Source organism: Anomaloglossus baeobatrachus, chromosome 5, assembly GCF_048569485.1.
Source record: "Anomaloglossus baeobatrachus isolate aAnoBae1 chromosome 5, aAnoBae1.hap1, whole genome shotgun sequence".
Taxonomy (NCBI): domain Eukaryota; kingdom Metazoa; phylum Chordata; class Amphibia; order Anura; family Aromobatidae; genus Anomaloglossus; species Anomaloglossus baeobatrachus.
Genome location: NC_134357.1, coordinates 12,572,589 through 12,599,928, shown reverse-complemented (window position 1 = coordinate 12,599,928; position 27,340 = coordinate 12,572,589). Strand labels below are relative to the sequence as shown.

Genomic DNA, 27,340 nt, shown 5'->3' with positions numbered 1-27,340 from the left:
AAGTGCATGGATGCAGTTTACCAAGGGACGGACCTTGAGACAGTACAGCTCCCACCCCCACTACTGACGCATTAATCTAAACTGTAAAAGGTTGAGACACATCAGGCTGTATCAATATGGGAGCTGACAAGAGCCACTTCTTAAGACAGTCGAAAGCATACAGAGCACCCTGAGTCCACTTAGAGAAGTCCGTATCCTTCATAGTCATGTCAGTAAGTGGTCTTGCTACTGCTGAAAAATTCTTAATTTAACTAAAAAATGGAATGTCTTATAATGTTTTTGCATCTGTCTGTGAGCACCACTGATTATTACAAAGATCACATCTCAGCCTGGCCATGATCATGTACAGTGTACCTGAGATACGTTGGGTACAATACATTGATGCAGTTGCCCCTTTTTTTGTCTAGTTTTCAGTGTTTTGTTTTTAATATGAGCCAAATTCTTCCTTAAATTTGTGCATTTTTAGTCTATTTTATGCATTCATCTATTTGTTTGTTTGTTTTTGTTCTCCAATATGGACACGGATTTTGCTTTCCAAATGACTGCATCAATTATGACTTTTTAAAAAGGTTCAACATTTTAGCTTGAATGTACCATGCCTGCAATTTTTGCATTATTTTAGCAGAAAATGCAACTTTTTGCAAAATTCTCTAAGCACATTATTGCAAAAAATGTCAACAAATACAATAAGACAAAAAAATAGAGAATTGACTGAATGATGATTTGGGACCATAGTTTTATGTTGTGAACTTGTACACTGTCACAACATGGCCACACGTGGACCCCAGACCTGGGTTTCGCTGAATTCTTTTGTGGCACCGCTGATTCATTTTAACAATTGAGATAAAGTAGTGATCATAATATACAGGTAAAATATATCTTTGTACCGGTATAGCCAGTAGAGATAAAAAATTGTTTAAAAGAACTGGAGTCCTCAGTGGTTGATCCCTTTTAATGGCTAACTGAAAAGATGGTAATAATAGCAGCTTTCGAGACTACTCAGGTCTCTTCTTCAGGCTCAATATATCTATCTATAGCTATATTGAGCCTGAAGAAGAGACCTGAGTAGTCTCAAAAGCTTGCTATTATTACCATCTTTTCAGTTGCCATTAAAAGGTATCAACCACTGAGGACTTCAGTTCTTTTAAACAATTTTTGATCATAAAATATACATTCATGTGCATGGACCTGTGTGGATGGCAGCCGTTACCTACAATTTCTGCCACAAATCTTCTGTGAATTCCTACATAAGGGATTTAAGAATAAAAGATTTTGGAAGCGGTAAAATTGGCAGATAGGTGCAGCGGTGCTAGAGTATAGTGACTGTAACAAAATCCAAGAAAATGGGCAAAATGGTGAAATTTTATAACACGACCACAGTAATACAGTGCATGAAAATAATGATACATGGGTATTTTTTCATCCCTGTTTTGCATCTCTAGTTGAATATACCTGCAGGCTCTCTGATCATGGTATACACTGTGTCCCTGTGTATATTAGTGAGATATGGGGGGTGATCGGGGGCCTCATTGTTGGCATTTTCTGGTCTTGTTTTTGCATTTGTGCCTTTTCATTGCTTTTAGTGTTTTTGGCTTATACATTTTGTAAGTTGATCTTCTAGTTGTGCATGTTCTTTCCTTCTTTCTTTTGCACTATCCTTACAACTACCCATCAATATTAATGAGTGCCCAGACAGCGGCGTGCAATGTGGTGTCACTCTGGATCACATATGACAGGAGGGGGGAATCCTAAAGTTCCTGAAGTCCTGGATTAGGGAGTTCTCATGCAGGGGCAGGAGTTGGGGGGATGCCCACAGGGCTCTGATGGGCAGGATTGGAGAGGGTTACCCAGCCAGGGCAGCTCTTGTATGGAGAGGAGGGGTGGGGGGTAGCAGGGTCTTTGGTGTCCTGGGCTGGGAAGGGTTAACCCGGGGGCCTGTCCAGCAGAGCAGTCAGGAGGAGTCAGCGGGTCCCTCATGTTTGTTGTGACACCACCCTGCCTGTCAGCCCTGGAGTGGATGGGAGCCGCAGCCGTCGGGGGATTTGCTGCTGCCGCTGCTCAATGCTATTGGCAGCCATGAGTCAGGCCAGGGACCCCCGAGAGCAGGAGCAGCCCGGGGGAGCCACCCGCCCTCAGCTGGGACACAAGTAAGTCCTGGGGGACGGTGCGGGCTCCATGTGCGGCAGAGACGAGGAGCCGGGGCTATGTGCTGCGCTGCGCCTAGATACACTGTATCCCAGCCTCCACACTCACCGGTCATTACTGCTCCGTCCCCGAAACACGTGCTGAGAGCAACAGGCAGAACAGGCACAGCTAATGTATATACAGGCACAGGAGAGGGTATATACAGGCACAGGAGAGGGTATATACAGGCACAGAGAGAGGGTATATACAGGCACAGGAGAGGGTATATACAGGCACAGAGAGAGGGTATATACAGGCACAGCTAATGTATATACAGGCACAGGAGAGGGTATATACAGGCACAGAGAGAGGGTATATACAGGCACAGGAGAGAGGGTATATACAGGCACAGGAGAGGGTATATACAGGCACAGAGAGAGGGTATATACAGGCACAGGAGAGGGTATATACAGGCACAGAGAGAGGGTATATACAGGCACAGAGAGAGGGTATATACAGGCACAGGAGAGGGTATATACAGGCACAGAGAGAGGGTATATACAGGCACAGGAGAGGGTATATACAGGCACAGAGAGAGGGTATATACAGGCACAGAGAGAGGGTATATACAGGCACAGCTAATGTATATACAGGCACAGGAGAGGGTATATACAGGCACAGAGAGAGGGTATATACAGGCACAGGAGAGGGTATATACAGGCACAGGAGAGGGTATATACAGGCACAGGAGAGGGTATATACAGGCACAGCTAATGTATATACAGGCACAGCTAATGTATATACAGGCACAGGAGAGGGTATATACAGGCACAGAGAGAGGGTATATACAGGCACAGAGAGAGGGTATATACAGGCACAGGAGAGGGTATATACAGGCACAGGAGAGGGTATATACAGTCACAGGGAGAGGGTATATACAGTCACAGGAGAGGGTATATACAGGCACAGGGAGAGGGTATATACAGGCACAGGAGAGGGTATATACAGGCACAGGGAGAGGGTATATACAGGCACAGGAGAGGGTATATACAGGCACAGAGAGAGGGTATATACAGGCACAGAGAGAGGGTATATACAGGCACAGGAGAGGGTATATACAGTCACAGGAGAGGGTATATACAGGCACAGAGAGAGGGTATATACAGGCACAGAGAGAGGGTATATACAGGCACAGGAGAGGGTATATACAGTCACAGGAGAGGGTATATACAGGCACAGAGAGAGGGTATATACAGGCACAGAGAGAGGGTATATACAGGCACAGAGAGAGGGTATATACAGGCACAGGAGAGGGTATATACAGTCACAGGAGAGGGTATATACAGGCACAGCTAATGTATATACAGGCACAGGAGAGGGTATATACAGGCACAGAGAGAGGGTATATACAGGCACAGGAGAGGGTATATACAGGCACAGAGAGAGGGTATATACAGGCACAGAGAGAGGGTATATACAGGCACAGCTAATGTATATACAGGCACAGAGAGAGGGTATATACAGGCACAGAGAGAGGGTATATACAGGCACAGAGAGAGGGTATATACAGGCACAGCTAATGTATATACAGGCACAGGAGAGGGTATATACAGGCACAGATAATGTATATACAGGCACAGATAATGTATATACAGGCACAGGAGAGGGTATATACAGGCACAGGAGAGGGTATATACAGGCACAGCTAATGTATATACAGGCACAGGAGAGGGTATATACAGGCACAGGAGAGGGTATATACAGGCACAGAGAGAGGGTATATACAGGCACAGGAGAGGGTATATACAGGCACAGGAGAGGGTATATACAGGCACAGGGAGAGGGTATATACAGGCACAGGGAGAGGGTATATACAGTCACAGCTAATGTATATACAGGCACAGGAGAGGGTATATACAGGCACAGGAGAGGGTATATACAGGCACAGGAGAGGGTATATACAGGCACAGGGAGAGGGTATATACAGGCACAGGAGAGGGTATATACAGGCACAGGGAGAGGGTATATACAGGCACAGGAGAGGGTATATACAGGCACAGGAGAGGGTATATACAGGCACAGGGAGAGGGTATATACAGGCACAGGGAGAGGGTATATACAGTCACAGGGAGAGGGTATATACAGGCACAGAGAGAGGGTATATACAGGCACAGGAGAGGGTATATACAGGCACAGAGAGAGGGTATATGCAGGCACAGGAGAGGGTATATACAGGCACAGAGAGAGGGTATATACAGTCACAGGGAGAGGGTATATACAGTCACAGGAGAGGGTATATACAGGCACAGGGAGAGGGTATATACAGGCACAGGGAGAGGGTATATACAGGCACAGCTAATGTATATACAGTCACAGGGAGAGGGTATATACAGTCACAGGAGAGGGTATATACAGGCACAGGGAGAGGGTATATACAGGCACAGGGAGAGGGTATATACAGGCACAGCTAATGTATATACAGTCACAGGGAGAGGGTATATACAGTCACAGGGAGAGGGTATATACAGGCACAGGGAGAGGGTATATACAGGCACAGGGAGAGGGTATATACAGGCACAGCTAATGTATATACAGTCACAGGGAGAGGGTATATACAGTCACAGGGAGAGGGTATATACAGGCACAGCTAATGTATATACAGTCACAGGGAGAGGGTATATACAGGCACAGGGAGAGGGTATATACAGGCACAGGGAGAGGGTATATACAGGCACAGGGAGAGGGTATATACAGGCACAGGAGAGGGTATATACAGGCACAGGGAGAGGGTATATACAGGCACAGCTAATGTATATACAGGCACAGGGAGAGGGTATATACAGGCACAGGAGAGGGTATATACAGGCACAGGAGAGGGTATATACAGGCACAGGGAGAGGGTATATACAGGCACAGGGAGAGGGTATATACAGGCACAGGAGAGGGTATATACAGGCACAGGGAGAGGGTATATACAGGGAGAGGGTATATACAGGCACAGGGAGAGGGTATATACAGGCACAGCTAATGTATATACAGGCACAGGGAGAGGGTATATACAGGCACAGGAGAGGGTATATACAGGCACAGCTAATGTATATACAGTGTCACATCTAATGTATACAGTCACAGGGAGAGGGTATATACAGTGCCACGATCTAAAAGAGGGTGTATATACATTTTCACAGGGAGGGTATATGTGTGTGTGCGTGTGTGTGTGTGTGTGTGTGTATATACACACATTTTATATATATATATATATATATATATATATATACATATATATATATATATACAGTGTCACACGGAGGATATATATATATATATATCTATATATATATATATATACACAGTGTCACAGTCAAAGAGAATGCATATATAGTGTCATAGGGAGACTTTATATACAGTGTCACATTCACAGAGTGGGTATATATAGTGTCACAGGGAGAGTGTATATACAGTGTCACAATCCAAGGGAGGGTGTATATACAGTGTCACAATCAAACGGAGAGTGTATATACAGTGTGACAGTGAGTATATATACAGTGCCCATGCATGCAGAGTGTATGCACAGTGTCACAGGCAGAGTGTATATGCAGTGTCACAATCAGTGGGAGGGTGTATATAGAGTGTAACAGTCAAAGGGCGAGTGTATATACAGTGTCACAATCAGTGGGAGTGTTTATATAGAGTGTAACAGTCACAGGGAGAGTGTATATACAGTGTCACAGGAAGAGAATCCAAGGGATGGTGTATATACAGTGTCACAATCGAAGGGAGAGTTTATAGACAGTGTCACAGAATGAGTTATATACAGTGTCACATGCAGAGTGTATACACAGTGTCACAATCAGTGGAACGGTATATATACAGTTTCACAATCAGTGGAACGGTGTATATACAGTTTCACAATCAGTGGAACGGTGTATATACAGTGTCACAATCAGTGGGAGGGTGTATATAGAGTGTCGCAGTCACAGGGAGGGTGTATATACAGTGTCACAGGGAGGGTGTATATACAGTGTCACAGGCAGAGTGTATATACAGTGTCACAGGCAGAGTGTATATACAGTGTCACAATCAGTGGGACGGTGTATATACAGTGTCACATTCACAGGGAGAATCTATATACAGTGTCACAATCCCAGGAAGAGTGTATATACAGTGTAACAATCAGGGAGAGTCACTATACAGTGTCACAATCAGTGAGAGAGTGTATATACAGTGTCACATTCAGAGGATGTGTTTATATACAATGTGTTAATCAGAATTAAGGTTAGTATATGTGGCGAGAGGATATAACATTTTACTCTCGGTGTATGGGTGACTGTATTATGTATACAATGTAAAAATCACAGAATTGCTGTAAACAATGTCACAATACAATTCAGGGGTTATATACAATGTCAAAGCTGTAGTAGTGTGAGTGTATATACAGTGTCATATCCACAGACAGTGTATAGACAGTGTCAGAATCCCAATCATGGTAAAACTATTTACAATGTCACCGCCAAAGTCAAAGTGAATAATACATTGTCACAATGAGAGTGAGACTGAACATATACAATGTCACAATCATTGTCTTAATGAGTGTGGATATATTATTACAATCAGTCAGTGTGAGGGTATATACAGTCTCACAATCAGTGTATAATGCCCTCACATGGGGTCAGGTATCAGTAAAACTAATACAGGAATACATCTTACATTAGTGGAATAACCATTGCCATAAACTAATTATGATTGTAAAGAGATGATGGAAAACGTTTTAGATGAATCATTTTTGTTATGTGATGTCCACAAAAATGTGGGTTTCTCATTCTGCTCCTCAGTGTTCTCACTTTGATGACCGGATTTGTGTTTTTACCTATTACTGGTTACAAGCATTGTGTGTAATGAGGTTTGTAGAACAGAAGAATATTAGTAACAGCGAGAAGAACTTTTCCCTTAGAAAATAATTCTCAATGACTTTACAATATTTGCATGGTTGGCAGCCTAATAAAATGTTCACGTGTAGCAAATATGCCTCAGATTTTCTGTCCAGATTTATCAGCGGAAAATTTGCAGTGTATCAATAAATCCCATCCACATGCTGTGATAAAAATCATGCAGAAACTGACATATGGTGCGGGATTTAAAATCTTTAGTATGACAATTGTCTCAGTGGATTTTGAGTCAGGATTTCACTTTTGTGCCAAGAGAAGGCTGGAATCCACAGGAGATCCCCAACAAGATTCACTATCAAGTAGAATCTGCGGGTGTGGACATATACTAATAGTGATACATCGTTACTGATACATTGTTGCTCATAAGGGTCAAACTGACCATATTTGACAGATTTAATACAAATGTGACTTTATCATGTAAATTACCGGTTACAGAGATTAATGGCAAATTATTTCTACATTTCTCGGCATTAGTTGTAAATACCATGCTCTCTATGAAAATAAGGCTATGTGCGCACGTTGCGTCGGAGTACCTGCAGTTTATTCTGCACGTTTTCCTTCCCTTGGTTTTTGACCAAATGGCTTTTGACAATTTTTTAGCGCTAAAAACGCATGCGTTTTTACCGCGTTTTTAGTGCGTTTTTAGCGCTTTTTACCTGCGTTTTCACCTGCGTTTCTGCAGATGCGTTTTTGAGATCAAGACAATGAGAAATAAAGTTGAATTAGTCAAAAAGAATGAAAAAAGAGAAAAAAAGTATAAAATTAACTTTTAATAAAATTATATGGGAAATTATCAATTTTAATGTAATAATAGTGGTTATGCACATTTTAACAGAAAAATAGCTAAAGTTTATTATTTTTTAACATTTAAATTTTCGGTTATTGTGTGTGTGTAAAGGAACATTAGAACCCATTAATTTTTGGCCAGAAAAGCATGCGTTTTTGGAGCCAAAAACGCAGTGGAAAAGCAGGTAAAAAGCATGAAAAACGCAGGAATTGTGATTTTGGTTGCTTTTTGCCATTTCTCATTGACTCCAATGTTAAGGAAACGCTGCAGAAATGGCAAAAACAACTGACATGCTGCTTCTTTTTCAGCATGGTTTTTGACCACAAATATGCAAATTAAACGCTGCTGAACAAAAAGCAAAGTGCAGACAGGATTTCTGCTTTTCACATAGACTTTGCTGGAAATCAAAAACGCATGCGTTTTTGCACAAAAACGCTGCTGCCAAAAACGCTGCAGAAACGCGGTAAAAAACGCAACGTGCGAACATAGCCTAAGACAGGATCATTTTTTTCTCAGAAAGATGCGCTAGGGCTTATTTTCAGGGGATGCCTTATTTTCCCATGAACAACAATCCACATTTATTCTTGAACAAAAAAAATAATCAATATTTATTCAAATATCATGTTATCACATTCTGGAACATGAACATTTTGTGTTAATCCTATTACTGGTCCAGGTGTACATTTTCTTATCAGATCTGCTCTTCTCATGGTGCAGAACCAGTCCTTTAGTGGTGGGCACAGGCCATGTTTACATGTCTACAGTGCTGGCCAAAAGTATTGGCACCCCTGCAATTCTGTCAGAGAATCCTCAGTTTCTTCCTGAAAATGATTGCAATCACAAATTCTTTGGTATTATTATCTTCATTTATTTTGCTTGCAATGAAAAAACACAAAAGGGAATGAAACAAAAATCAAATCCTTGATCATTTCACACAAAACTCCAAAAATGGGCCAGGCAAAAGTATTGGCACCCTTAGCCCAATACTTGGTTGCACAACCTTTAGCCAAAATAACTGCGCACAACCGCTTCCGGTGACCATCAATGAGTTTCTTACAATGCTCTGCTGGAATTTTAGACCATTCCTCTTTGGCAAACTGCTCCAGGTCCCTGAGCTTTGAAGGGGGCCTTCTCCAAACTGCCATTTTGAGATCTCTCCACAGGTGTTCTATGGGGTTCAGGTCAGGACTCATTGCTGGCCACTTTAGTAGTCTCCAGTGCTTTCTATCAAACCATTTTCTAGTGCTTTTTGAAGTGTGTTTTGGGTCATTGTCCTGCTGGAAGCCCCATGACCTCTGAGGAAGACCCAGCTTTCTCACACTGGGCCCTACATTATGCTGCAAAATTTGTTGGTAGTCTTCAGACTTCATAATGCCATGCACACGGTCAAGCAGTCCAGTGCCAGAGGCAGGAAAGCAACCCCAAAACATCAGGGAACCTCCGCCATGTTTGACTGTAGGGACCGTGTTCTTTTCTTTGAATGCCTCTTTTTTTTCCCTGTAAACTCTATGTTGATGGCTTCTCCAAAAAAGCTCTACTTTTGTCTCATCTGACCAGAGAACATTCTTCCAAAACATTTTAGGCTTTCTCAGGTAAGTTTTGGCAAACTCCAGCCTGGCTTTTTTATGTCTCGGGGTAAGAAGTGGGGTCTTCCTGGGTATCCTACCATACAGTCCCTTTTCATTCAGACGCCGACGGATAGTACGGGTTGACACTGTTGTACCCTCGGACTGCAGGGCAGCTTGAACTTGTTTGGATGTTAGTCGAGGTTCTTTATCCATCATCCGCACAATCTTGCGTTGAAATCTCTCGTCAATTTTTCTTTTCCTTCCACATCTAGGGAGGTTAGCCACAGTGCCATGGGCTTTACACTTCTTGATGACACTGTGCACCGTAGACACAGGAACTTTCAGGCCTTTGGAGATGGACTTGTAGCCTTGAGATTGCTCATGCTTCCTCACAATTTGGATTCTCAAGTCCTCAGACAGTTCTTTGGTCTTCTTTCTTTTCTCCATGCTCAATGTGGTACACACAAGGACACAGGACAGAGGTTGAGTCAACTTTAATCCATGTCAACTGGCTGCAAGTGTGATTTAGTTATTGCCAACACCTGTTAGGTGCCACAGGTAAGTTACAGGCGCTGTTAATTACACACATTACAGAAGCATCACAGGATTTTTCAAACAGTGCCAATACTTTTGTCCACCCCCTTTTTATGTTTGGTGTGGAATTATATCCAATTTGGCTTTATGACATTTTGTTTTATTTTTTTTCATTAAAGACAAATTAAATAAAGATAATAATAACAAACAATTTGTGATTGCAATCATTTTCAAGAAGAAACTGAGTATTATCTGACAGAATTGCAGGGGTGCCAATACTTTTGGCCAGCACTGTACCTGCTTAAATTTATTAATCTCTATGTACAGCTAAGGTTTACCCCTAAAAGAAAGCAGACACCCCCTAAAAGATTCGCACTTATCAGACCCCAAACAATTAGAGTTGGCAAGAGAATGGGCTCTCACATACAAATCTGCATCGCTGTCAGATCCCCCTGCGTTCTACAGTGGTTGGCTCCCCCTGTTGACTGGATGCAGTATCATTCACCAGGAGTGGTACTAGTACCTGATCTTTGTGTGAGAGCTGCAGTGCAGTGCAGCTGGAACAGCGAGGGACCTGAGAGCGACACAGATCTCTGTGTGAGAGCCCATCCACCATCGGCACTTGCCAACTGTAACTGTTTGGGGTTGGAAGTGAGTATCTTTTTTTGGGGGGGGACTTTCTTTTGGTGGTGTCTGCGTTCTTTTGGGGATGTCTTCTTTCTTTCATGAAAAGTCCTGCGGTATTCTTTAATTTTTCTAGCTGCTTGGACACTTCCTTATGGAACTGGAACTGGGACTTATTTTTGGAGTATGGCTTATATTTTAATCAAAAAAGCCCCAAAAATCAGACTAGAGCAAATTTTCAGGGTAGGTCTTATTTTTGAGGAAACAGGGTATTCACATTTCCTTTCATTTGTACCCACATTGAGGCTATCAATATGAGAAAGATAAAAAAAATGGGTTGTCCGAGTCTTACCTAAAAGGCAGAAGGTGGGAGAAAACATTATTATCTAGGCTTGGTTTTAGAACATCCAACTTTCAGTTCCCACAAGAGATAAGCAACAGCCAGAAGAGTCTGGAGGGGACAGAAAGGTCTTTATGGGAATAGAGGTAATGGGAAAAAACCAAGGGGTTTGGAGAGGACAGAAGGATGTAAACGGGAATAGAGGTATTGGGAGAAATCGGGTCTGGAGGGGACAGAAGGGTCCTTATGGGAACAAAGATATTGGGAGAAAACAGAGAGGTCTAGAGGGGACAGAAGGGTTTTTATGGGAACAGAAGGATTGTGAGAAAACAAAGAGGTCTGCAGGGAACAGAAGGGTCTTTTTGGGAACAGAGGTATTGGGAGAATACAGAGCGGTCTGGAGGGGATGGAAGGGTCTTTATGAGAATTGGGTATTTGGAGAATACAGAGGGTCCTGAAGGGGACAGAAGGGTCTTTGTAGGAACAGAGGTACTGGGAGCATGGCCTAGCATGGGGTGCATTTGGCTAACATTTATCTAAGGTTTATTGAGAGCTTAAAACTTTGTAGGAGAAGCATTAGCCACTGCTGAAGAAGTAATACAGTGTCCTCACACACCATGATCTATTCTGCTCTTGATCTTACCGTGTTAGCTCTTTTATGTATCTCACATTAATTATATTTAATAATCTGAAAACCAGAGGTTGACACTTTGGGGTACAAGGGAGTAGTAATAAAATAAATGTCACGTTCCATCACCCACTATAGATTTTATTTCATATTATTGACTTGTAGGTTGTAGAAAAATTATGATTGTTATTCGCGAACATTTATCAGAACATAATCTTCTCGATGATGGTGCCAATAAGGGTGAGGACAGGACAACCACTCAATCTGATAGGCTGTGGACAATTAATGAAATAAAAACCTAATTTTTTACAGCGAATATCACCTATTACATAAATCAGCCCATTTATTTATATTATTCTGCTGCATCATCTTCTACGTATCTGACCGTAACAGTTTATTTCCTAAATCTCTGTGAATAAGGATAAATATCCGCCTGCGCCGTTGTCAGGTCTTTGGTGGATCTGACGTTTCTGGCTACGTTAATATTGTAACATGTACCGTCCGTTTTCAACATGTCCTCCTTTGGCTCTGAAATGTGATCGTGTTATTTTGAAACTGCGCTGCATATTTTGACGTCTGTTGCCATGTTGAGCCAGCGTTATGCCCTTACCGGCTCATCAGTCGTTGATTAACTGGAATTTAAAAAAAAAAAAAAATCTTGCTGATTTTTTTTTTCTTGGGTGACCTCTAAATTGACTTGATATTTTATCTGCTTTATCTAATTATTTAGCATTTTATATTTTCATGTAATTTGGCATTATAAGTCAGATTTGTTGGTCCATCGTGCCGTAGAAATCTGGAAGATTTTCCTTCATATTTTTCTTATAGACGATTATAACAAATATTGTTATTTTGTAATTTATTTAAACTGATTGTTAAAATGTAACAACTAAAGTACTTTACTATTGAGTCTATAAAAAAAAAAATGTTTTAATGTGGCGGCTGCTGATATAATAAAAAGCATTAATAGTAATGATCGTGGAGGATTTGAAATACATTTTTTAAATATTTTTTTAGCTCAATAATCACTTTGTTGTACATTTAATAGCCATTAAATTACACTACAGCAAAGTTTTTATTACATGATTAAAGGCAAGGAGATTTGGAGGTGATCTATAAAATTACTTCAAAATGTTAGCAACTGGCGTTCAGCTTTGTAGCGTGTCATAAAAAAACCTTTGAATGTATCAAAGACACAAGACGCTTACTTCCCGTAGTACAGCGGTAACATAAAGTCTGATGCATGCTAAGTCCGGGCAAAGTTTAAAATGAAATAAAAGTAAAATAAAATGGAAATGTATTTAAGGTCACCAACAAAAATATTTTCTATTTTTTTTTATTTTTTAGAAACTAGCAGCTAAGAGTGTGTAATTATATAGATATCTGCAACTAGCATACAACAATCACCCGTGTATACTTTCAGGTTTTATTGGCGTAGAGTATTTTTTTTTAGATTGTTTACATTGTGCATGATGGGAACGTAACCTACCCGGGTGAGAACCCGGCTCACATATGACACCTAATACACAAACACTTTTCTCTAGCAGGTATTTTATGAGTTCAGTTTGGCAATTTTATTGCAATCAAATGTCTAAGCTGCTATTATTTATTTTATTTTTTTTCCAACTAAAAGCCAAAGTGGATTTAAAGAGTAGAAAAGTTTAAGCTCTTACACTATTTTTTGATTCACTCTTGGCTTTGGAAATAAATATAAAAAACTTTCTTAAAAACTGAATGTGTGAATCCAACTTTGATCTTATAATATAGTTAATATTAGAAGTATATTTAGTGACTTTAATTAATATTATTACTACATTCACAAAAAGGACAGCTCAAAATACAATTTACAATTTTAAAAAAAAGTGTCTAGCTATGTGTCATGTCCTGTAAAAAAAATGTTAAGATGCCATTCCCCCCCCTTTTTTTTTTTGTCCTATACCTTCTTATGACTTACAAAATTTAAATAAAGAATTTATAAAAAAAAAAAAAGTCTAAATTTATAAAAGTTTCTGCAAATAAAGTCTAGATTCTGAATATTATAATATAGTGATTTGTAACATAATATATTCATATGTAATTAGTATACTAAATTCTAAAGTGCTGTGGAATATGTTGGTGCTATGGAAATAAAACGATATTATTATTGTTATTTTTATTATTTAATAGTTTTTCATTTTTTTTTTATTAGTTAATGTGGTGTAAAATATCCAGCTGTAGGTGCACAAACTAACCTGTAATTTCTCCACCAAACTATGTAACATAAGAAATATTAAGATGTCTTTTTTTCCTATTAGTTTTAAATTACGGTGCTGGTTGTTGTACGTTAGTAATTATTTTTTAGTATTGCAATAGTTTTCATAAAGGCTGAAACTTCCCTTGTAGTAAGTAATACTCCCAGGTCGTGGATGAATGCTGCTTATTATAGACATTTGGAGTGATTTTCCATCGCACACATAAGGACTATGGTGGCCGAGAACAGACTCGTTGTGAGATTTCTACAAAATAGATTTTTTTCATCCTGCTGTTTTCTTTTTGCGTTGGGAATGATCTTAGTATAAAATGGTTACGAGGACCTGGCAGCGTTGACTGAACTATGCCAGCTGTGTTTAGAATGGGATAAAAGGTTTAAAAGCCAATCAAACATCTCAGAGTTACTGTCACATGAAAGGAAAGTGAAGCCAGCGAGTGCTGGGCAATGTGTTTAGCGAGTTTAAGTCTTATGGCATCTCTGGAAAATGAGGAATATCTTACCGCCGGGCAGTTCTTAAATTGATTTCAAAATAGTCATAGACAGAAGAAGGGTTAATCTACGGTAGTTTATGCAAAATCTTACATTTTATTACTTTAAAAAAGTGAGGTCTGCGCAGAGAATCTGGTAGAAGAGATGCTATGATATATTATATTAATGGCTCCTTAATAAGTTTAGTTTTGCTATTTATTAGTGAACTTCCTTGACATTTTAGAGGAAAGTCTGATTTCCAGAGTTCCCTGGTTGGTCATCACCAGGAAACTACGAATTGTAGCAAACAGCTGGAAAGCCGCCTGTAGGGTCCGGATCACACATTGTAAAATGCATCTGCAGGCTGCTGACGGATTCCCTGGGAACTGCGTCCCCCGCAGCCACAGAGCAGATCAATATTATTTTGTCGAATTAACATTATTATCAAATTCTGGTAAATCATTCAGTTTGTTTTTCAACACTGGTAAATGTTTACATGACAGTGGCAATTATCACATGGTGGCAAATATCAGAAATCTAAAATTGTATTGTTCCAGAGTGAGTTGCACGCTCAAAAGAAGTGCTCAAGATAAGGGAAATGTTGGGCGAATAGTAACTATTCATGTTTGGATGATGCTTACCAAATGGCGAGTACTATTCTAGTATTCATCACAGCAAGAAAAATACTCGGGTTTGCCATTGACTTGCTTAGCTTTGTAATTCGTGACAAATACCAAAATAGTACTTTGGGATTCGTTACCAATAATGCAAACACGAATAGTTACTATTCGCCCATCACTAGTTACTATTTCTTTGTTGCACTTGTGTAGGCTGTGTGGTGTCCGGATGGTTCTACAGGGACTTCCTGACCCGTTAGTGAGTTCTGGCAGAGTTGTGGAGCACAGAAATATAACACTTTCAACTTTCATTTCCATCTAGAGAATGATGAGAACAGATGATGCCTCAAGAATTTGTAGTCTGGTTTACGATAGAAGTCATGGAATATGGGTTATGCTCAGAATGTTGGAAAATAAATGTAAATAAATAGATACAAATTTAAAATTAATAATCTTTAAGCAGAGTTGTTTGTTTCTGGATGTGTTTGTGCATAGACCATTACTCAGATACATATTGTCATTATTAATGATTCGGAATACTACTATGCCCAGGTGCTTGGTACTTGTAATGAGCAGTCAGACACTCAGATGGGCACGACTTGTGTTTCCAAGTATGTAAGGAAGTCAATGGGGAACTTGAGCATTTTTCAGGAAGAGCTACCAGAAAAATGATCAAGTTCCCCATTGACTTCCTTAAGCATCCAACTACCGTAATCCTTACCAGCGCCGAGCACCCGAGCATGGTAGTGCTCGCTCATCACTAGTTACGAGTACTGAGCACCCAAGCATGGTAGTGCCCACTCATCACTAGTTACGAGTACTGAGCACCAGAGCATGGTAGTGCTCGCTCATCACTAGTTACGAGTACTGATTACCCGAGCATGGTAGTGCTCACTCATCACTAGTTAAGACTACTGAGCACCAGAGCATGGTAGTGCCCGCTCATCATTAGTTACGAGTACTGAGCACCTGAGCATGGTAGTACCCGCTCATCACTAGTTACGAGTACTGAGCACCCGAGCATGGTAGTGCCCACTCATCACTAGTTACGAGTCGTAACTAGTGATGAGTGGGCACTACCATGCTCTGGTGCTCAGTAGTCGTAACTTACGACTACTGAGCACCAGAGCATGGTAGTGCCCGCTCATCATTAGTTACAAGTACCGAGCACCAGAGCATGGTAGTGCCCGCTCATCACTAGTTACGAGTACTGAGCACCCAAGCATGGTAGTGCCCACTCATCAGTAGTTACGACTACTGAGCACCAGAGCATGGTAGTGCCCGCTCAGCATTAGTTACAAGTACCGAGCACCAGAGCATGGTAGTGCCCGCTCATCACTAGTTACGAGTACCGAGCACCCAAGCATGGTAGTGCCCACTCATCAGTAGTTACGAGTACCGAGCACCTGAGCATGGTAGTGCTCGCTCATCACTAGTTACGAGTACCGAGCACCAGAGCATGGTAGTGCCCGCTCATCACTAGTTACGAGTACCGAGCACCTGAGCATGGTAGTGCTCACTCATCACTAGTTACGAGTACTGAGCACCCGAGCATGGTAGTGCCCGCTCATCACTAGTTACGAGTACTGAGCACCTGAGCATGATAGTGCTCGCTCATCACTAGTTACGAGTACTGAGCACCCGAGCATGGTAGTGCCCGCTCATCACTAGTTACGAGTACTGAGCACCCAAGCATGGTAGTGCCCCCTCATCACTAGTTACGAGTACTGAGCACCCGAGCATGGTAGTGCCCGCTCATCACTAGTTACGAGTACTGAGCACCCAAGCATGGTAGTGCCCACTCATCACTAGTTACGAGTACCGAGCACCTGAGCATGGTAGTGCTCGCTCATCACTAGTTACGAGTACCGAGCACCTGAGCATGGTAGTGCTCGCTCATCACTAGTTACGAGTACCGAGCACCAGAGCATGGTAGTGTCCGCTCATCACTAGTTACGAGTACTGAGCACCCAAGCATGGTAGTCCCCGCTCATCACTAGTTACGAGTACTGAGTACCCGAGCATGGTAGTGCCCGCTCATCACTAGTTACGAGTACTGAGCACCAGAGCATGGTAGTGCTCGCTCATCACTAGTTACGAGTACTGATTACCCGAGCATGGTAGTGCTCACTCATCACTAGTTAAGACTACTGAGCACCAGAGCATGGTAGTGCCCGCTCATCATTAGTTACGAGTACTGAGCACCTGAGCATGGTAGTACCCGCTCATCACTAGTTAGAAGTACTGAGCACCCGAGCATGGTAGTGCCCACTCATCACTAGTTACGACTACTGAGCACCAGAGCATGGTAGTGCTCGCTCATCACTAGTTACGAGTACCGAGCACCAGAGCATGGTAGTGTCCGCTCATCACTAGTTACGAGTACTGAGCACCCAAGCATGGTAGTGCCCGCTCATCACTAGTTACGAGTACTGAGTACCCGAGCATGGTAGTGCCCGCTCATCACTAGTTCTGAGTACTGAGCACCCGAGCATGGTAGTGCCCACTTATCACTAGTTACGAGTACTGAGCACCCGAGCATGGTAGTGCCCGCTCATCACTAGTTACGAGTACCGAGCACCCGAGCATGGTAGTGCCCACTCATCACTAGTTACGAGTACCGAGCATGGTAGTGCCCACTCATCACTAGTTACGAGTACCGAGTACCTGAGCATGGTAATGCTCGCTCATCATTAGTCCCAATCAATATTAGAACTGTAATGTTAAGGACAGGCTTAGTAGGTTCAGCGTATAATAGTAAAAAATGTTTTCAGCTTACCAACTACAGGCGTGCTTCAGGACTTCAGGTGCAAAGTGTTCACCAGACAGGCTGAGTCTGGAAAGATGCAGGCAGTAGAAAAAGGTGGGTTGGGTTGGACACAGCACCAGCAAATGGTAAAAGTCAAATTTTTAATTACTAAATTAATTAAAACTACATTAAAAAAATACCAAAAAATTAAATAGTGTGCATCGGGGCACTAACGCGTCTCGGACCACAAACCAAATATTAGAAACAGGACAGGACTGTTTTTAATATTTGGTTTGTGGTCCAAAATGCGTTAGTGCCCCAATGCACACAATTTAGTTTTTTGTATTTTTTTAATGTAGCTTAATTAAAAATTTGACTTTTACTATTTGCTGGTGCTGTATCCAACCCAACCCGCCTTAGTAGGTTCAGCCCTCCCTTCACATTTTCTATGGCTTATTGCAGACATTGGAAGGAAATCAATTACATACCTCATTTTATCATTTCCTAAATAGACAAGTTTTGGCGTAAAAGGCATCGGTTTTAATATCGCATGTCTTTGAGCGACAAAGAGAAACATTATTGTTTGTGCTTTAAAACTACAAGGTTTAAAATGATATTTATTGTGAAGCCTCAGTTTGGTGCGTTGATCACACCAATGGGTGAAAAAGCAAAAAAACATGAATCTTGATATAATAGTTTTATTAATTGATTTCATTGTAATAATACTGCATACTGCTATATACTACAAGATAGTAATGTTCCAAAAACAGATCAGACTAATAATAATAATAATAATAATATTTATTCATTTATATAGCGCTGTTAATTCCACAGCGCTTTACATACATTACATACATTTGGAGACTAGTGCATGCTGCAATATTTTCATGTGGACCATTGGTGTGTAAGTAAAAGTGATCATGTGAGCTACACCATTGACTTGCATTGCACAGCATGCGGTCTGTATGCTGTCCGTCTTGCATGATCTGATCAAGTGCTTAGATATACAGCATAAAGGGGTTGTCCATTACTTTTACATTGATGGTCATTCCTTAGAATAGGTCATCAATGTCTGAATGGCTGGGGTCTGACACCCGGTACCCCCACGATCAACTGTTCTCTGTGCAGATGGCTAGAAATGCTCAGTTATGGAGTATACTGTACATGTACAGATAGCGGCTACGGCAGGGTACTGCACATTTGCCTCCTATTGATTTGAATGGGAGGCGGATGTGCAGTACCCTGCCGCGGCCACTATCAGAAGACGGAGCAGATCCGGAACTGAGCACTTCCAGCCATCTGCTGCTTCTGGCACCGAGAACAACTGATCCCCGGGGGTACTGGTTGTTGGACCCCGGCCAATCAGATATTGATGACCTATCAATGTTAAAATAGTGGATAACCTCTTTAAGTTTGTGATTTCTGTTCTTCTTGACTTCTTTACAGCTGTTATTTGGCTACATAATAATAAAAGTGATAAGAGACATAGAATAAATGAGAGTAAATGTGGCTCAGGAAATACTTTTAATCTAATTTCTGCCTAGTCATTAAAAGTAGTATGAGATAAGCTGCTATGTGATGTAACGACGTTTGTTATGTCTTGTCTCAGCAGTATTGAGATGTGATAGATATTGTTATATCGAGGTAACAGATCTGTTACAGGATGTCATTAGCGATCTGCCACCATGTTTCTATCAACTCTCTCCCAAGGTTGCTGCAGTCAGTCGGTTCTGTCTCCCTTCTCTCATTATTGGTGGGTGAGTTTATTGTCTCCGCTTATATATATATATATATATATATATATATGTACTTCTCAAAAAAATAAAGGGAACACTTAAGCAACAAAATGGTATTTTAGTGTTCCCTTTATTTTTTTGAGCAGTATATTTTGCAATCCTAGCCGATTGCACCTGGTCAGTGTGTCTGCTTTATGTGTCCTAACAATGATGCGGTCAGGGCAGGTGATGATATCCTCTCATCTCTCTATACCAGGGGTTCTCACACTGAGAGGCTCCAGCTGGTTGAAGGGGGTCGGCAGTTTTGGTAGAAGTCATCATTCGCTGCAGGAACTTTTCCATGCTGCTGCGATATTGAGTTTAGGGATGTAACTGACTCATTTTCTACTCATTGAAACAGTATAGAGCAGTAGATTGTAAGGTCGGACAGTCTGTCGTCTGTCGGATGAGGACCCTGTATACGGCTCTATACAGTAACCTGTATAACGGATGTTCTGTTACTTTCTTTTCTTCTTATAATATTACAGAGATATATTTTGGGGGCATTTGTTCACACACAGCTTTGTATTTATTTTTTCCTAAATATAGAATCTGTTGAGGAATTCTACTTTTGTAATTTTGGTCTTTTGTAATTTTGGTCTTAGGATTCTCTTCTTACTATTTCTACTATTGGTATTATTTTTACTATGTGATATGAATGACAGGTCACAAACAAATTCTTCCAATAGTGTTGCATGGATTACATGATAACAAACAAAATCTATAAGTATATACACACATATATATATATATATCATAATATCATTGTAAAAATAGCTTAAATTAAATGTAATAAATCATGATTTATTTTAAGGGGACTCTGACATTTCAATGGTTGAGACTTTTTAAAGAAGAAACATAAAAACAAGCCATATTCACCCTTAGGCTATGTTCACACGTTATGTTTTTTTATGCAGTCGAGACTTGCTATTTTGGCAGTAAAAAAGCTGCTTCACCAAAGCAGGTTTTGTTGTGTTTTTTTTTTTTTTTGCTTTTTTGTTGTGTTTTTTTTTTTTGCTTTTTTGTTGTGTTTTTTGTGTGTCATTTGTGTAGAGTATATGTTAAAATAAAGTTAGATTCATTCACTACAAAAGCTTCAAAAACACATCGGATTTGCTTTTGCACTTTCTCATTGTTTTCAATGATGATAAAATACTGCAAAAAAGCTGAAAGATTTGACATGCTGCTTCTTTCAAAAACACAGCATTTCAGTCTGGAAAAAAAAAGCAATTGTTTGTATGTGTGCATAAGATTTCTGGAAACTTAGAGCTTTTACTGGTACTGCATAAAGCAGCTTTTAATGTTCAAAAAACTAATGAGAATAGGCTACAAAAAAATGCCGCAAAAGCACAAAGTGTGAACATAGCCTTATCTATCATGTAATTACGGCTTTGTGGCTTCTGGTCCTGCTCGGCCTGAACACTGAATGCAGCAGTATTATCTGGGCCAATTTTAGGTAAGTAAAGGTTGAGACCAGAGAGAATAGACCGGTGGGGAGACAACAGGAGTTGTCGGGTGATCGCTGCAGGTGACTATGGCTTTATTTTTTAAGCATTATGTGCATTTAAAAAAAAAAAACACCTTTTACTCGGTGGAAAACCTTTTGTAAAGAATCTTCCAAACAATCGTTGTTCAGGTTTAGTTTATAAATTCACCTTCCTCTTACATTTCCAGGGAAGGATGGGTTGTCTTACTTGTTGGAGGATTAACGTGCAGTAGTGAATTCCGGCACCTCGCATTCTTTCATGTATATGCCACATGTCACTAAATGATCCATAATTAGCCCTCGTAATCCTCAGGAATACTCAGCAGGACATGTATTCTGCTCAGTGTGTGAGGGGGATTAACCCATTAGCCCAGGTATCAGAGGGGCTACTCCATTAGTGTGAAGGCTTTATTATTGACACCACTGAAAGCAATGAACACCTCCTGTCCCATGAGACATAGTGAAATCTAAAGTTACTGTTGTTTCATTCTCTAACAATTGGGTTTAATGTTTACACCCTCTGACGACCCCGCTTCTTCTAAACAGAGCTTCGCATTTACATGACTGATATTTGTAGGATATTAGATTTATTATTTCCATAGTGATCCGTGATGGTAATTGGATTGGAAATATTTTTGTGGCGGTCAGATACATGTCTGGATCTAATAATTACAATATGATTTGAACAATGGACGCCCCCCGTCAGAGAGAAGCTGGTGCGCACTATAAAAAGGGCCTCTAGTTCCCATACAATATAATGTTTATACCAAAGTATTATTATCTGTGATACAAAACGTCAAACAATTTACACATTTCAGAACTCAAAGGTCCATAGAAAAGAGTCTGAATGTTAAAGGGAACCTGTCATCAGAAATTTGGCTTTCAACCTAAATGTTTCCCCCTCTGCAGCTCGTGGGCTGCATTCTAGTAAGGTTTCTATACTTTTTGTGCCCCCTTTTAAACCAACATAAATACTTTATAAAACTGTACCTTTTGGTTTGAAAATCTTGTAAATTATCCATGGGGGCGGGCCGTGTGGCGTCCGTTGCTGTATCTTACGCCGTCCCCCATGCTCCAAATCATCCCTCAGGACGCCGCCCACTGCACCCGAGGTCCCGTGCATGCCAGGACACCTAGTGACGTGGTCGCAGGCACGAGAGTATGGGCGGCGCTGTGATTGCATCGCAAGAGCCCGCCCATACTCTCGTGGGCGCGCTCTCCCCTCAGTACGTCGCTCAGATCCTCCGCTTCTCCTGTAGTGGCCTACTCCGCTCCTCCCATCTATTTCCTGCTGCAGGGTACGATGGGAAGGAGGTGACGTCGGGCCGGCGCAGAACGCTGGAGGCAGTGGGGAAAGGGCGGGCACGAGAGTATGGGCGGGCACTTGCGATGCAATCACAGCGCCGCCTATACTCTTGTGCCTGCGACCACGTCACCAGGTGTCCCGGCGTGCACGGGACCTCGGGCGCAGTGGGCGGCGTTCTGAGGGATGATTTGGAGCATGGGGGACGGCATAAGATACAGCAACGGACGCCACACGGCCCGCCCCCATGGATAATTTACAAGATTTTCAAACCGAAAGGTACAGTTTTATAAAGTATTTATTTTGGTTTAAAAGGGGGCACAAAAAGTATAGAAACCTTACTAGAATGCAGCCCACGAGCTGCAGAGGGGGAAACATATAGGTTGAAAGCCAAATTTCTGATGACAGGTTCCCTTTAAAGTTTAACCTTTAGAATTAAAAGATACATTGTATAAGAACTGAAAGATCCTTTTTTTTATGGAATTCCCTATTTATCAGTTTATCACAAGTTAGTTTTTGTGAGAAAGAGGTCCCCCCAATAAGAATTGCTTTTACTTCATAACCAATAACCAAGCATAGAGATTAAAAATGGCAGCGCTGGTAAGCCAGTAAGAGACAAGTAATTAATTTTTTTGGGGACTTAAGGTATATGTGCACGCTGAGTTTTTGGTTGGAGAAATTTTCTGCACCAAAAATTTCACCTTGTGGCAGAAAAACACACCAAAAAACACATGCATTTTGGTGCGTTTTTGTGCCATGCATTTCTTCAGTGAACTCAATGGTTGGAAGGGATACAAAATGCAGGAAAACACGCACCAAAAATTGACATGCTGCTTCTTTTTTTCTGACCCCAAAACTGCAAGGAAAATAGAAGCAACATGCGCATAGCACTTCAGAATTCCCATTGACTTTGCTGGCATAAGGATAGACATGCAGAGTTCGGCAACAAACTGCACCAAAAAGTCTTAAAAAAATGCAGCATGCGTACAAAGCCTTACAGTAATTTTTTTCCATTTGTCAACTGATGTTCCCGTCTTCTCCTATGATAGCAGCCTGCATTTTATCTATTGATCAGAAGATACGGTACCTATGAAAATCCTGAAGCAAGTTAAATTGTAAAAGAGTAACAAAATCACATGAAAAAAAAAGCAATGAAATCTGTGGCAGATGGTATCATATATTTAGCAGACAGTTGAGCGAAAACTTGAGCTGATAGAAGAGAATCACCAGTATATTATTTGGTTATTTTTATTTTTTTACTGATATTTATACAGTTATTTTGGTACAGTTACTGAGAGTGAAGCCGGCGTCACACGGGACGATATATCGTGCAATCGCAGGAGCGATCATACCCGCCCCGGTCGTTTGTGCGTCACGGGCAATTAGTTGCCCGTGGCGCACAAAGTCGTTAACCCCCCGTCACACGTACTTACCTCCCGGACGACATCGCTGTGGGTGGTGAATATGCTCTTCCTGAAGGGGGAGGGACGTTCGGCCTCACAGCGACGTCACACAGCGGCCGGCCAATAGAAGCGGAGGGGCGGAGATGATCGGGACGTAACATCCTGCCCACCTCCTTCCTTCCGCATTGCCGGTGGACGCAGGTAAGCTGTCACACGGAGTGATGTGTGCTGCCCCGGGAATGATGAACAACCGGAGCACAGAAGGAGGACCGACATTTTGAAAATGAACGACGTGTCAACGAGCAACGATAAGGTGAGTATTTTTGCTCGTTCACAGTCGTTCGGAGGTGTCACCCGATACGATATGTCAAACGATGCCGGATGTGCATCACTAGGACGTGACCCCGACGACATATCGCCCGATATATCGTTCTGTGTGACGCCGGCATAACTGTAGGTTGTAGGCTTGTTGGAAGAGGTAAGTCTTCAGGTTCCTTCTGAAGGTTTCCATGGTAGGTGAGAGTCTGATGTGTTAGGGAAGAGAGTTCCAGAGTATCGGGGAGGAGCGGGAGAAATCTTGTATGAGATTGTGGAACGAGGGGAGTAGAGAAGGATATCTTATGAAGATCGGAGGTTACTTGCGGCTCAGTACCAGGAAACTAGGTCACAGATGTATGGAGTAGACAGGTTGTCGATGTCTTTGTATGTCATGGTTAGTGTTTTGAAACTGAGTCTTTGGGGAATGGAAAGCCAATGAAGTGATTGTCAGAGGAGAAGCCGGGGAATAACGGGGGGGACAGGTGGCTGAGTCGGGCAGGAGCGTTTAGGATAGATACTAGGTGTGGCAGAGTGTTAGTGATAACGCCACAGAGCAGGAGGTTGCAGTAGTCCAGGGAGATAATAAGGGCATTCACTAGTGTTTTTGCAGATTCTTGGTCGAGGAATGTACGGATCTGGGAAATATTTTTAAGTTGGAGTGGGCAGGAGGTGGAAAGGGCTTTGATATGTGACTTGAAGGAGAGAGCAGAGCCAAGGGGAACCCCCAGGCAGTGAACATGCAGGACTGGGGAGAATGAGCAGCCATTGAGTTTGATGGATAGGTCAGGTTGAGTGGTAGAGTGAGATGAGGGAAAGATAATGAATTCTGTTTTGTCCATGTTCAGTTTTAGAAATTGAGCAAAAAGTAAGATGAAGCAGCAGACAGACATTGTGGGATTCTGGTTAGTAAGGAGGTGATGTCAAGTCCAGAGAGGTAGATCTGCATATCATCAGCATAAAGATGACACTGGAAGTCTATGAGCTGTCCCAGGCCGATGGACATCAGCAGGAGTCGCCATAAAGGGTGGTTCCTTGTAATCTACTAAAATGAGGAGGTACATATAGTACATAGAGTTAATGGTGCAGGGTATCAGGATATACACAAAATAAACATACTATGAAACACTTTAGTGATAGATCCCTGGGTAAAATAAGCAGTTCTGAAGGGCAAAATAAAGAAGCATAGCCCAACAGATAAAGTGTTAGCTCCTGAGTAAGGGAACACCAGCAACCCCTGAGGAAGCTGCAAGCAGGGATGGCGAACCATCTAAACCTCCATACACAATACACAAACAGGTATATTGGTTCAGGTGATAGTCTAATGTGTATGGAATCCCTCAACACCTTCAACATAATCTGGAGATTTATTTTTTCCTAAGACGTTTTGCACAGATCCACCTGAAGCTTTTCCAAGATCTCAATTCCTTATCATTTAGATTCCTTCAAACACATCATCTCTCATAAGCTCTCTGATCTGAGGACCAACAAATGCCCCTTCCTTCAGTTTTGCCGATGAAATGATGGAGAATTTCTGTGAAATGAACTGGAGCCCTTGTGAATTTGTCTTTGGCAAAGTGTTTAATCAATCCCAACTTTCTATGTAGTGGAGGAAGAAAGATTTTTATTGGAGCAACTAAAAGATTCTGCTGAACATTGTCTCTACTTGGAGCATAGATGTTTCTCTGTCCCCAATCACGACAAACATAATGCTCTACTGTATTTCTACTGTCCCATAAACACAAGAAGCAACAATATTTTGTGAAACCTCCTTGCATTCCCATTAGCAGACCAATCACTTTCAAATCTCCACAGATAGTCCATTGATGATGCTTATGCTGTATAGCATCGCATCCAAAACAATGGACAGATTTTCATAACTTTTCTTTAGATGACATGAGAGAGCAATAGGGATTCATGGTTTCATATTTCCATTGTGAAGCAAAACTGACTGCTTTCAAACTTCTCTGGGATGAGTCAATAAAAAATCACCAATCTGCAACAAAATACTCTTAATTCAGTTCTTCAAAGAGACCATTCACATTGTTACAGTACACCATTGGCCCATCAACTGTGAGAAATTGTGTTAAAGGGAACCTGTCAGCAGAAATTTCACACTTAAGCTAAAAGATTCCCCTTCTGCAGCTCCTGGGTTGCATTCTAGAAAGGTTCCTGTTGCTATTGTGCCCCCTTTGAGACCTACAGTCATATGAAAAAGTTTGGGCACCCCTATTAATGTTAACCTTTTTTCTTTATAACAATTTGAGTTTTTGCTATTTCAGTTTCATATATCTAATAACTGATGGACTCAGTAATTTTTCTGGATTGAAATGAGGTTTATTGTACTAAGAGAAAATGTGCAATCCGCATTTAAAGAAAATTTGACAGATGCAAAAGTATGGGCACCTCAACATAACAGTGACATTAATATTTTGTAGATCCTCCTTTTGCAAAAATCACAGCCTCTAGTCGCTTCCTGTAGCTTTTAATGAGTTCCTGGATCCTAGGTGAAGGTAGATTTGAACATTCCTGTTTACAAAACAATTCCAGTTCAGGTAAGTTTGATGGTCGCCGAGCATGGACAGCCGCTTCACATCATCCCACAGATGTTCAATGATATTCAGGTCTGGGGACTGGGATGGCCATTCCAGAATATTGTAATTGTTCCTCTGCATGAATGCCTGAGTAGATTTGGAGCAGTGTTTTGGATCATTGTCTTGCTGAAATATTCATCCCCTGCGTAACTTCAACTTCGTCACTGATTCTTGCACATTATTGACAAGAATCTGCTGATACTGAGTTGAATCCATGCGACCCTCAACTTTAACAAGATTCCCGGTGCCGGCATTGGCCACACAGCCCCAAAGCTTGATGGAACTCCACCAAATTTTACTGTGGGCAGCAAGTGCTTTTCTTGGAATGCCGTGTTTTTTTCCTCCATGCATAACGCCTTTTTGTATGACCAAACAACTCAATCTTTGTTTCATCAGTCCACAGGACCTTCTTCCAAAATGTAACTGGCTTGTCCAAATGTGCTTTTGCATACCTCAGGCGACTCTGTTTGTGGCGTGCTTGCAGAAACGGCTTCTTTCGCATCACTCTCCCATACAACTTCTCCTTGTGCAACGTGCGCTGTATTGTTGACTGATGCACATTGACACCATCTGCAGCAAGTTGATGCTGCAGGTCTTTGGAGGTGGTCTGTGGATTGTCCTTGACTGTTCTCACCATTCTTCTTCTCTGCCTTTCTGATATTTTTCTTGGCCTGCCACTTCTGGGCTTAACAAGAACTGTACCTGTGTTCTTCCGTTTCCTTACCTTGTTCCGCACAGTGGAAACTGACAGTTTAAATATCTGAGACAACTTTTTGTGTCCTTCCCCTGAACAACTATGTTGAATAATCTTTGTTTTCAGATCATTTG

The 27,340-nt window shown here is 41.5% G+C and overlaps 1 protein-coding gene and 1 long non-coding RNA gene across 3 annotated transcripts in view; one reads left to right on the top strand and one right to left on the bottom strand.

Annotated features, from left to right (window-relative positions):
- The window catches only part of LOC142310648 (uncharacterized), a 480,440-nt gene that overhangs the window by 116,325 nt on the left and 336,775 nt on the right, over positions 1 to 27,340 (bottom strand). The window lies entirely within an intron of this gene.
- Positions 2,017 to 27,340, top strand: part of RBM20 (RNA binding motif protein 20) — a 319,365-nt gene continuing 294,041 nt past the window's right edge. Inside the window, exon 1 of the mRNA XM_075348223.1 lies at positions 2,017 to 2,147. Within this exon, the coding sequence (XP_075204338.1) occupies positions 2,062 to 2,147 (86 nt within the window). The 5' untranslated portion in view covers positions 2,017 to 2,061. The remainder of the gene's footprint in view (positions 2,148 to 27,340) is intronic.